The sequence below is a fragment of the Dunckerocampus dactyliophorus genome, chromosome 17 (genome assembly GCF_027744805.1).
Source record: "Dunckerocampus dactyliophorus isolate RoL2022-P2 chromosome 17, RoL_Ddac_1.1, whole genome shotgun sequence".
NCBI lineage: Eukaryota > Metazoa > Chordata > Actinopteri > Syngnathiformes > Syngnathidae > Dunckerocampus > Dunckerocampus dactyliophorus.
The window spans coordinates 2443498-2456541 of NC_072835.1; the positions used below are offsets into that span (position 1 = coordinate 2443498).

General features: G+C 37.8%; 1 protein-coding gene across 1 annotated transcript in view; it reads right to left on the reverse strand.

The window, feature by feature from the left end:
- The window catches only part of nnt (nicotinamide nucleotide transhydrogenase), a 60979-nt gene that overhangs the window by 17382 nt on the left and 30553 nt on the right, over positions 1-13044 (reverse strand). The window contains exons 13-18 of the mRNA XM_054757198.1: positions 11738-11883; positions 11448-11643; positions 11067-11300; positions 9866-10026; positions 7975-8154; positions 5892-6051 (exon numbers count right to left, since the gene is read on the reverse strand). Of these exons, the coding sequence (XP_054613173.1) occupies positions 5892-6051; positions 7975-8154; positions 9866-10026; positions 11067-11300; positions 11448-11643; positions 11738-11883 (1077 nt within the window). The remainder of the gene's footprint in view (positions 1-5891; positions 6052-7974; positions 8155-9865; positions 10027-11066; positions 11301-11447; positions 11644-11737; positions 11884-13044) is intronic.

Below are 13044 nucleotides of genomic sequence, written 5' to 3' on the forward strand. Positions count from 1 at the left end.
GTTGCACGGGATCCAGCTTCATTACCTTCTCCTCAATAAGCTCCAGCCTCTTGTCAAGTTTCAGTAGCATTTGCGCTAGGATATCATCTTGCTTTTCCGTGATCTTGACTTTATTCTTGACAAATGACTTCTGATTTTTCTCCAAATATTTCGACTTTCTTCTGAAATAATATTCATACATTTTCATAATATTATGACATTATTCCCGTAATACTTTTCCTCCCAACCAAATTTTCCAAAAATGACAACTTTATTTTGGTTTGTTTCCCATAATGTTATGACTTTTAAAAATATTTTATACTTTTCTTTAACATTTCAGCTCTCCTCTGCCACTTGGAATACATTTTTTCTCTTAATATTTAAATAACATTCAAAAGGTAGATAGGAAATATACCAAAATGAATTTTAAAAAATAAAAAAAAACTATTTTAACATTTACCCATAATGCATTTTGTCGCAGCAAAGCATTTAATTGGTTATTGCTGCTGGAACGCTGCAATGATGTCAGCCTCCCTCTGGGCTCCTGTGGTGGACAGAGGAAGCATTGCAGCGCCTGGGCAGACATAACCAATGAAATGGTTATAGGAAAACATTAAAATAATTTTTTTTTTATTTTAAATTTATATTGGTACTTGTATATTTCTTAGCTAAAAAAAAAGAAGAAAAAAAAGAAAAAAAGAAAAAGAAAAAAAAGAAGTCACAAAAAACAAACAAAAAAAAACCAAACACTTGTGCGTCTTATACACCGAAAATTGCGGTAATCCGTTCCAAACAACCCCAAAAAATACTTTTGGAACTTAACTGTTGATACAGACTTCCCGTACAACTTTCTTTGGCCCTTTGGGTTATTTAGCAGTCAAACTCAATTTTAAAAAATGGACTGGTGCGATATTTGGGCAAAATTTGAGTGAAAACTTTCAACAGGAGCTCAATCATACAAAAAGGCAAACAAAAAAAAAAAATAAATAAAATAAAGTCTTGATTGGAAACGCCAATGAAGCAGACAGGAGTTTCAAACTCCAAACAAACAAGTCAATTATTCCGTTTCCAGCATTCCTTCTTTTAGCGGGGAAACAAAAAAGAAGCCAAAGGAGATGAGCCAGGCAAAGCATGGAAATCCATTCATTCAGCGAAGTCTTAATCTTTCCCCCAGATGCCAATCAGCTGAGGTGACAGGCGGCTTGGACTGGACTCAAATGTCAAAATGGAAACATGAGGATGGACGAAAAAAGGCGGCACTGCTGATTATTAAAGCAGAGAAAATAATCAGAGCTTTGATTACACACTGTTCTGGCAATTAAGACGTCTTTACAGTTCCTACTTACTGTAGCATTCATGCTGCATGCGCAAGATATGCTTTCATTATACCAATAAATACCACATATGAAAATATCATACCTCAAAGCACACTTTGTTACGCGAAAGCTAAGTGCGCCCTGGGGCTGTTTTTTTGTTGGCCCGCAGCACATAAAAAAAAAAACGTCATTTATCAAAAAAAAAAAAAACACACAACAAAAATGGAAAAATCAGTCATTTTACGAGAATGAAATTAAAATATTAAGAAAATAAGACGTAATCTAACAACAAAAAGTCATCATTTTACAAGAATAACATAATATTACAAGGAAAAATAGCATCATTTCAGCAGTATAAAGTTGAAATATTAAAGAAAAAATCTATAATATGAGAAATAAAAATGAATAAACTTGGAATTTTTGGAAAATTATACTGGGAAAAAGTCATATTACGAGGATAAAGTCATAATATTATGGGAATAAAGAAATTACGAGAGAAAAAACTTACAAGAAGAAAGTTGAAATAGTTGAAAAAGAATAAACAGCTGTAATAAAATCAAAATATTAAGAGAAAAATGTTGTATTCTAACGAGGAAAAAAAGTCAAAATTTTACGATAGTAGACGATTGTAATATCCTGACAAAAAATTATGGCAATTTAGTAGCATAGGGTTGAAATATTAAAGAAAAGAAACATAATTTTATAAAAGTACTAATATTGTGAGAAAGCAAGATAAATAAAGTTGTAATTTTCTTTTTAATTAGGTTGGGGAAAAAAAACATACAAGGGAATAAAGTCAACATATTTGTGAATAAAGTCATATTGTGATTATTTAAGATTATTTAATTTAAAAAAAAGTTGAAATATTTGGAAAAAAGAGCATAGAAAGAAGTTGATACTAATAGACTTATATAAATAAGATATAAAATATATTCTAATATAAAAAACATTTTTCACAATATTAAAAATTCATCAAATAAAAACATCTAAAATAACTACTGTATATTTAAAAAAGTAAAATAATAATAATAATAATACAATTAAAATGCATAAATATTTTTAAAAATAATAAAATGAGGCCCTGGATCTTGCCTTAAGTGGCTTTTCTCTGATACCGTATGCTACAGTATATTGGGTGATACCAATACCAAACTCCAGGACCACAAGGCTGGCAAACAGCTTTTACCCACAGGCCATCAGGCTTCTCAACGAAGCACTCACACATGCCGCACGCAAAACACTCATAGCAATATTTATTTATTTATTTGTAATAATGTCTCTTCTGTTGTTGTTGCTTAATTTATTGGTATTAATGTTTCTTTTGTTCTTATTCATTTTCTTGTGTTTTCTTTCTTTTCTTGGGAGAATGAACAGAACAAAATTTCATTGCATAGTATAACTGCCTGTTTTACTACGCATATGACAATAAAAATCTTGAATCTTGAATATAGGTGACGATATGGATGTTATTGCATTTTCTAGAGGGCGCCAATAATGTGTAAAAAAAAAAAAAAAAAAAAAAAGGATTTAGAGGGTGGTAAACAGATTGTCTATGCCATAACTACAAAAATATTCCATTTATGAAGACGGAAATCTACTTTGTGGAAATACTGGAACCAATTAACCGCGATAAACGAGGGATTAGTGTACAACTAAATCATTCTTTGAATATGCTGGTCAAAGATCCTCCGGATCGACGGCCAAAACACAAGTCAAAGACACTCTATACCAGTGGTCCCCAACCTTTTTTGACCTACAGACCGGCTTGCGTATTTATGATGTACTGTGTAAAACTAAGACATGAATAACATCAAATTAAAAGCACAAAATGAATGCCGACTCACCATCCACCAGTTCAAGCCTGGAGTTTTTCTACAGAGATTATTACATGGCTGTTTGACGTGTGTGGTAAAAGGCAGTGCGCTAGCATGAATTAACTTGAGACAAATGTGCACATTAGCACCCAATAAGTCATCAAAATTTACCTTTATGCAGGGAAAAAAAAGTCAATCATTTCATGGCTGCTCTTCGAGTCCTGAAATCTACTATAGAAATGTGTGTTTTCTCCAAGTTCGTTTGTTGAAATACCATTTCACGATGAATTGGAGAATGTGCCCATTGCTGAAAGCTTTTTAAAATGTTGCCTTGACTACGGCAGCATTGTCTTTTGCATAATCCTTTTCATTTCTCGTATACAGTATCTGTAATGTTGTAGAGCAAATGTTAGTTGGACGTAATAAATGATGAACGCCTAGTAGCTATTTACACTGACATATTACTCAGCTTATGTACACAACTGTTGAGGAATTAAACAAATCCTGCCAAAGCGACGCAGCAGCGGCAGTCGGCCTCCCGTGCAGCCCACCGCCACAGCTTCAAAAAAATCCTAGGGGAAACCCTGCATCCTACTTCTGTTTTATTCCAGTCTGATGTTGGCATCCTTCCCTTTGAATGACTTTGATTTCAGCTTCACTTTTTGGTCCACTCACAATGGCTATGGTTTACGTCTGCATATTCATTTCATACCACATTGACAGGACAGTTTAACAATCATGATAAAGCAGCAAAAAGCAGAAAGTCTGTTTAACATTGATGTCTGTCTGTGTAAGCTCTCAGTCGTACAGGAGTTGTCCATCGAGGGAAAGGCTTCTTGAGACGTCATCTGTACTTCTGTGAAGAAGGTGTCGGACGTTTCGCTCCTCATCCGAAGAGCTTCGTCATCGAACTAATAAGTGCTGGTAGCCTCGGCCTTAAATACAGTAAGAGTGGGCGGAATTGGTGTGCCAACACCCTCCTCCTAATACCCAGAGACAAAAATGAGTGCATCCTAAAGACAAGGTTCCAAACCAAAAACAAAGCAATGTGGTCTATTCCATCCACTGTAAAGATGAGGAATGCAAAGAGCACTACATTGGGGAAACTAAGCAAATGCTCCAAAAAAGGCTTTATCAACATCGCAGGGACAATTCTAGTGGTCCTCAATCAGCAGTACATCTACACCTTAAAGCAACCAATCACTCTTTTGAGGACAGCGAGGTAAAGATTTTGGCCAAAGAAAACAGATGGTTTGAAAGAGGAGTAAAGGAAGCTATTTTTGTCAAACAACAGAACCCATCATTGAATCGGAATGGTGGTTTGAGGTTTAATTTGGACCCTGTGTTCAGCAGGTTACTGAGACCAAAACCCACAGCTCTTAGTCTTGCAAATGAGGTAGAGCAGGGGCCAAGCCAGAACAATAGATGCTAACGAGCCAGTATCAGAGTCGTTCATACCCAACTCAGGGAGCGACACTTCCCTTTGATCGGAGGTGTTAATAGCAGGAGAGGATTATACCACTACTCCGCCCAGTCTTAGTGTAAGGAACCAATAGGAGGAGGGTGTTGGCACACCAATTCCGCCCACTCTTACTGTATTTAAGGCCTAGGCTACCAGCACTTATTAGTTCGCTGACGAAGCTCTTCGGATGAGGAGCGAAACGTCCGACACCTTCTTCACAGAAGTACAGATGACGTCTCAAGAAGCCTTTCCCTCGATTGATGTCTGTTATAAGTAGAGCATTTTTAACACTGTCTTGCTGTAATGAGCAACAAGTGGTTGATTTTGTAAATACCACGTGATTTGGGCTGCATGTGCATGTTTGGGTGTGCTTCTTGTGATTTCCAAGTGTCCGTGAATGCAGCAGCAACTTGTCCCCGAGGAGTTATGTGATGCGCTTGAATGCATCATTAGCAATGCATCTCAGGAAAAAAAGAATGCTTGTTGAGCAAGAAGTGTCCATCATTTGTGTGCTTTGTGTGACTCAAGAAGACCACACACAACCGTTTGGACAAACCCACGCTCCTCTGGCCACACACACACATTGCTAAACAATAAAATAATAAAGATGATTAAATGATTATCTGACCGGAATCTTTGCATTGTGTCCAAAATCTCAAAGAACCACTACCCCCTTCTTAATAGCATCCCAAATACAAAATACATAGAACCAACACCTCATTTTCGAGTGAATCCCCACTCACAGAGACATGTTTTCATAGGAATACCAACATACTGTAAATAAAATCTTCAATATTTTCAATAAAACACTCTTAATGCACAAAATAATCATCTAACTTACTTATTTGTTCATATGATGCACACAGGCCAATGCTCCGGTCTCCTCGCGCCGTGAGGCATTCAAGCGCACTCGTAATTGTGTGTGTTAGGTGCTAATTGTTTAATTTTTATTCACGTACCCCCATCACAATCTGTATAGCCAACCCTACTATCTACACGACCAAAGGCATGCATTTTTGCACTGAATCCTATGAGAATGTTTCTGTTTAGGTCTATGTACCACACGTTGCGGCCATGCCTTTTTGTTTTTTTTTTTGTTTTTTTTTACTAGGGACTTACGACCACACACAAAGATTTAAGAATGCACATTCACGCCTGCGCACGCGCATGGGGAGTGAGGCCACAGTCAACCTTGTCAATTAGCCGCGCAAAGTGGTGATGTAACACGGGTCCAGAAAGGCTTGAATAAACAGAACACACACTAAGAGGGAGGTGGATGGCAAAGTCAAGGTGCCATGTTTTTCCACTTGCGTGCGTTACCTGGAGTGATGATGATGTTTTGGGCCTCTTTAATCATGTCCACCGTCTGATCCACGTTGACCTCGGTGTGTGTGCCCGTGATCTCCATGGGCTTGCCGGTACCGGTGGAAGAGGTGCCGTAGCCTCCCAGGATCACGTTAGCCAACGAACGGTTCATGGCCTGTGGATGACATGTTTTTTGTTTTAAAATAGAATTCTAATATTGACTCATTGCCTGTATCGACTTTATTCACCCTGAGGCCTGCAAATAAAAAATTTTAAAAAAGGATGGAGGGTCTTGAAAAGCCTGAGGTTTAGTTTCTGAACAAGTTAGCTATTAGGACAACGTCAGACTTCCTCCTGGTGGACGGAAGAGCAACAAATACGTGACCAGGTGTGTGGATGAGGACCCCCCCCCCCAACTCATCAATATTTGTCCCTAATAATGGACAGATTACTATAATATTCCAAACCAAAATGGTTGGATACGTAGGTTACGTTTATTTTGCTACAATTTACCAGCTTAGATTTCACAAAAAAGCATCTAAAATTTAATTTTAAAGAGCGTTAAACAACGTGGAACATCAGTGACATTTACACATCACATCCATATAACTGCTCATGTTTGCGTATTACATATTTCTTCACTGAGGCGCTCCTTTAATCAACGTTTTGGCGCTTGCGCCGAAGAGCGCAAATGATCTATTAAAAAAAAAAACCTGACCAATCACAGCTGCAATTTTACGACAATAGTCAAAATATTCATTTCAATATTCAAGTTGTATTCCAACGTGAAATGATATAAAAAATAAAATAGTAAAATAAATAAAATAAAAATAGAATTTAAGGGAAAAAAAAATTACAAATCTGCAGTAATTTTACACAAATAGTTAAAATATTAAGGTAAAAAGTTGTAATCTAACAAGAAAAAAATCACAATTTTACGAGAATAAACTTATGAGGATATAGTCATTGTATAGCATAGAGATGAAATATTAAAATTTTAAAAATGCATTATTTTATCAAAGTAATATTAGAAAGAGAAACAAAACTAAATGAAGTTGTGATTTTTGTATAATTAGGTGTGGTAAAAAATTATATTATGGAAATAAAGTCAAAATATTACGAGAAGAAAACTGAAAAGAAGGAAGCTGAAATAGTTGGGAGGGGGGGTAAAAAAAAAATCAGAAATGGAATAAAACGGCTGTACTTTTACGAGATTAAAGTCAAAATATTAAACGAAAAGTCACATTCTAAGGAGGAAAAAAAAGGCGCAATTCACAATATGAGGGAAAATAATTAAGAATAGTTATTTTAGTAGCGTAGAACTGAAAAAGGACAGAAAAAAGTTGTAATATGAGAAACAAAACAAAACTAAGTTGTAAAGTGTGGAAAATTAGGTTGTGGAAAATTGCTCTAATATGGGAATACCGTACAAAATATTATGGGAATAAAGTCAATTATGAGAAGAAAATTGACAAGAAGAAAGTTGAAAAAAAAAAAAAACAGCAAAAAAAAAATTAACAGCTATAATTTTACAATAAAGTCAAAATATTAAAAGCAAAAAAGACATTCTAATGAGAAGAAAAGTCGCAATTTCATGAGGAAAAACAATTTCAATTTAGTAGCATAGAGTTGAAATTTTAAAGAAAAAATAGATTTAAAAAAACGAATATGAGAGAAACAAAACTAAAGTTGTCACTTTTGGAAAATGGTAAAAAGTTCTATAATTAGAATAAAGTCATAATATTCAGAAAAGAAACTTTATGAATATTATTTCAGAGAAAAATTGAAATATTTGGAAAATAAAAAGAAAACAGCACAAATGGAGAAAAAGAGTCAAGTTGATATGAATGTTTTTTCATCTACACGACAAAGCTGAGATGTTAAAATATATGGCTGGGAAAAGGTTTGGACACCCCTGCTTTACCGCCTTCTCTCATGAAAGGTTACGTTATCATGTAACCGTGGAGGAGTTTGTGTCCGCCACGAGCATCGCCACCTAGAGGAGTCACACATGACTCCAGCACAGAAACGGGAGTTCAGAACAGTCAGTGGCAGCTTTAGCCAACGAACGAATCACTTCCACCCGAGCCGGACTTACCACACACATAATGTAGGACAGGATGGCGCCCGATGATCCGATGAGCGCCCCCACGATGGTCAGGAGGTTGTTGTTGAGCAGGAAGCCCTCGGCGCACAGAGCCCAGCCCGAGTAGCTGTTGAGGACGGTGATCACCACCGGCATGTCAGCGCCCCCGATGGCGGCCGTTAGGGTTACACCCTGAAGGAGGCGACCAGAGGAGACTCAGGTGTAACAAATGCATCGCACCACGCTAACGGCGGGAATCTGAAGCACGATCGCGAGGTAAGCATCTCGAAGCCACGCTGATCCAAGTGGAAGCACATCCTTGCAAGCTCCCTCTCATTTAGTACACGAGTGGATGAATGTAACGTCTTCTCACACCAGTCAATTCAAACGTGCCTATTTAGTCCACCTTGTCTGCCACAAAAAACACAAAAGAGTGAACGTGTTCTGCTCTCGGCATACCTCCGCCTTTTCAGGATAAATACGTCTTGCAGCAACCCCTCAGACTACAGCTGTCCTATCTAGTATTTGAGTCTGAACTGCTCGGATGAGAGGCGAAACAACTTCTAAGACAAGATGAACATTCAATGCGCTGAGAATATACCAGGTTACTATTTTCCTACTGTAAAAAATAGGATAAGAACGTGTAATGGTAACATTAACACTCTTTGTTGAAAGCTTATTCAGTAATAAACCACACACAAATACATCAATACATGTCAAATAAAATGGTAAAAATATCAATTCAAAAGTACAAAATTGATTTGATTTAAATGTAATAAATACAAAAAATATTAAGCTAAAAATAATAAAACATAATATAATTCCTGAAAAATGTTAATAAAAAGGGTAAAACTGGACAGAAACTGTGTAGTAATAAGTAAATAGTAAAATAAAATGGCAAAATAATAAAAAATTATCCAAATAATTGTATTTAAATTTGTATGTTACATATATAACATTTTAATTAATCCAAATTTAAAAATAAAAATTGTCGGAAACACTGTATAGTAATAAAGTAAATAAAATAAATGTAGAAATAAAATAAATAAAATAAAGAAATAAATCAAATATAAAATAAAAATGGTAAAATGAATAAAAATAACATGTATTGTATTTAAATCATATGTTATATTTTAAATCATGTTATATATCAATTTATATACACACATACATTATTAATTAAAAATAACTTATTATTTTTATAATATATATGTAATATATATAATTATATTTTTTTATATAATTTATTTTTAAGAATACATTTTAATTTATAAAAAGAAATACCAATAAAACTAAAATGTGTAAAAATGAACAGAAACATTGTGTAGTAATCCATAAGTGCAGGTTATATGATAAACAATACCATAACTAAAAAATAACAATAAGTCTGGCAGTAAAAACTAATAGAAACTTGATATAATAGACAGATAAATAGTAAATCTTTTTGAAATAAACCAGAAAGGAGAGATTCATATGCTGTACAATATTAGACGTGAGAAATAAAGAGAGCCAAGGTGAAAAAGGTTGTTTTGGATATTTTGCTGCTTTAAATGTAGTCAAGCATGGGGCCCATTTTCAAAAGGCCAAGTGTGACTTTCTAGTGGTGAAGCCCAACATAATTAGAGTCAAGTGCAAGCAGGAAGCTGGCTCTTGCACAAAGTGGAGCCTTTTTTTCGCCCCAACGGCTGCCAGACTATGAGAGAGATTTGCGGGCGCAACAAGTCGCTTATTGACTTCCCCTCGCACGCTTCTGCCCCTTCCTGATGGAAATCACAACTCTTACACGCACCGTCCGTCAGCATTTTACGGATTTTGATCTGCCGCGCCGAAAGCCCCCCCCCCCCCAAAAATGAATGCTTCACTGTGCAAATACGGGCTGAGCTCCAAGACACGCGAGACGTACCATGATGGCCGACAGAGCGGAGACGGAGCCCAGGCAGGTGATGCCGGTGGTGTAGCTGGGGTCCAGCATGTACGGAATCATCCCGCCGACACAGCCCGCCATCAGCGAGGCGTTCAGGGCGTGGCGGCCGGGGAGCATCAGGGGGGCGCTGTTCAGCATACCTGCGTGATGGACACGTCAAACAGGAAGTGCATGGAACGCCAATCCAGACAGACCAAGGTCAGAACAGCAGGGGTGCCCAAAGGTTTTTCCTCCAGTGGGGGCCACATAGTGAAAAATGAAAGGATGCAACTTTGCCAACACGTGTAGCTATGCTGACAAGTTATACATATTTCATCTCAGCTTTGTCATACAGCTGAAAAAGCAGATTATTAATATCTACTTCACTCTTTGCGCCCCCCCCCACACATTTTCCCTGCATTTTTTTTTAAATGTTCCAAATATTTCAACTTTCTTCATAAATAACCTTAATAAATTTTCCTCTCATAATATTTAATTTCTCATAACTTTATTCCCATATTATGTTTTCCCAAACCAATTTTCCAAGCACGACATTTTGTTGTGTTTCTTATATTATAATTTAAAAAACATTTTTTTTGTAATATTTCAACTCTATACCACTAAAATGTCATTTTTCCGTATATTATTGTAGTAAGTTTGTAAGAAACTTTAAATAGTTGAAGGAAAAAAAAACACACAGCTGTAAAATTACAAGAATAAAGTCCAAATGTTATGAGAAAATAGTTGCATTCTAATGAGAAAAACGGCACAACTTTATGAGAATAAACTTGTAATATGAGGAAAAACTGTCATTTTAGTAGCATTGACTTGAAATTTTCAAGAAAAATACATTATTTTATAAAATGTAATTTGTTAAAAATTAGGTTTAGGGGAAAAAAAGTTTTAGCGTGGGAATAAAGTCATCATATTTTGATTTTTTAAAATCCACAAATAAAGTTGAAATATTTGGAAAATTAAAAACAAAAACCGCAAAAATGGGGCAAAAAGCAAAGAGTAAAGTTGAGATGAACAATCTGCTTTTCCACCTACATGACAAAGCTGAGATGCATTTTTTCTTGAAATATATAACTTCTTATCATATTTACATTACAAAACACTAAAGTGGCAAAGTTGCATCCTCGCTTTGGACACCCCTGCTTTAACGTAAGAAGGTTTCGCCAGGGGCATCAGCTTGTCAAACCTTGCAGCTTGCCGTACGCCACCAGAGAGCCGCTGAAGGTGATCCCGCCGATGTAGGTGCCCAGGTAGGCCACTATCTTAGTCAGGTTGGCGGCGGGGTCGGTGGCGAAGTGAGGGTACTCCACCATGTATTCCGCCACGCAGGTCAGCACCGCCGCCAGACCCACCAGGCTGTGGAAGGCGGCCACCAGCTGGGGCAAGTCGGTGATCTGGATCCTCTTAGCGATGGTCAGACCTGCGGAGGACAGAGGAGATGCAAATCTCATCTGGGAAGTGGGCCGGCGTGAGGAAGCGTGTGTCGCTGATGACGTGGAATTCCATGTTTGTATACGTGCAGGTGTTTAGTCCTGGAACAATTAGCACGTCAATGAAGACATCTCACCAGCGGTGCCGCCTACGGCCATGGCGGCGCTCATCTGCGCCAGGAGCTCGGGACTGGGTTTGAGGGCACCAAGAGTGGCGGCGATGCCCCCTGCCACCCCCATGATGCCCAAGGCGTTGCCCAGACGGGCTGTCTTCTGGTTGGAGAGGCCGGCCAGGGCGCCCACGCAGCACATTCCAGAGCCCAAGTACATCATCTGGTCAAAGGAGATAAAAGAAAACGGAGGGGGGAAAAAAGCTTGTACATGTGCAACATGCGGACAAACAAAGAAACCAGGACTTCATGCCCACCTGCTCAATGTTGTACCCTGAATGCAGCGCTGCGGCGTATCCGCCCACGAAAACACCCCCCGGAAGCAGATAAAGGTAGTTATACTCGGGGGGATCGGTGGGACGCTTGAACATGTCCAGCATCTTCTGAGTCACCAGGAAGCCACCTGCAAAGCCACCATATGCCACATGTGAGCGAATGATGCGTAAATGAATCACTGAACTCATTCAATCCCAGCCGTTTTTCAAAAGACAGCCCCTTCAGTAGCGGCCATTTTAAACCATTCTGATTGATCTTTCAAGGCACACAGAATATTGTGTTCTATGGCTACATAACCATGGAAGCTACCAAAAGAAACATTAGACTCCCGTCTTTCGTCAGAAAAAAAAGTTTGTTTCTACCTTTTTCCGTTCTTTAGTAATCAGTAGTAGAACATGCCGTGCTGGCAAGTTTCAGGAAAATATCAGTTCCTGACTAAAAACAGGGAGAAAACCAGCTGTATCTGAAAAGATACATTTCAAGCATAACTTTCACTTTGACACAAATACTTTTTTTTGCTTTTGTGACAGCTCAAATACCACAACATAAACAACACAAAAAAAGGCGTTGTTTTACATCAAATTAACTATTTACAAATATAACACCATGTACTGTTTACAGTTTTCATATTTGGAACTCAACTATGCGTGTGTGTGCGCGTGTGTGTGTGTGTGTGTGTGTGCGCGTGCATGCTTTCAAATTTCCCTACAATGCATAACCTGCACACTATACTCCTCCACGCTCTCTCACTTCCTGTCATGTGCGTTTTGTCCGTCCACATGATCCCTGCCGAGCTCTTATCAAATGCACTTCTGCCGCCTTGTGGATGTTTTTTTTTGGCTTAATCTTGCTCTGGGGTGAAATGCATTAGTGGGGCGTTGCGTCATCACCTCTTTTTGCTTCTCACACAAAAAAACCCCATAAACGACGTATAAATACGTCTTTGGGATCAGGTGTTCGGGTTTAGAAAAACGTATAACTACATCTTTGGTACTGAAGGGTCCAAAGGGACATTTGTCAGCTATTTTCGTCTTTTTTTCCCCTCCCTCACCGCACATTTGCATAATTTGGTGTGTATAATCATATACTGTATGGCGGCTTGCTAGCTCAGTGGCTATCGCTTCACACTATGGGTTCAAGTTACGGTCAGGCATTTTACTTAAGAAACTTACTTTAAGTTGAGTTGAATTGCAATTTGAAGGCAGCAGGTGAGCGTACATGCGCTGGTTGAATGGACTAAAAGCGAACACGCTGGAGAAAACCGCCCGCTGCGCAAAAAATGCGGCTT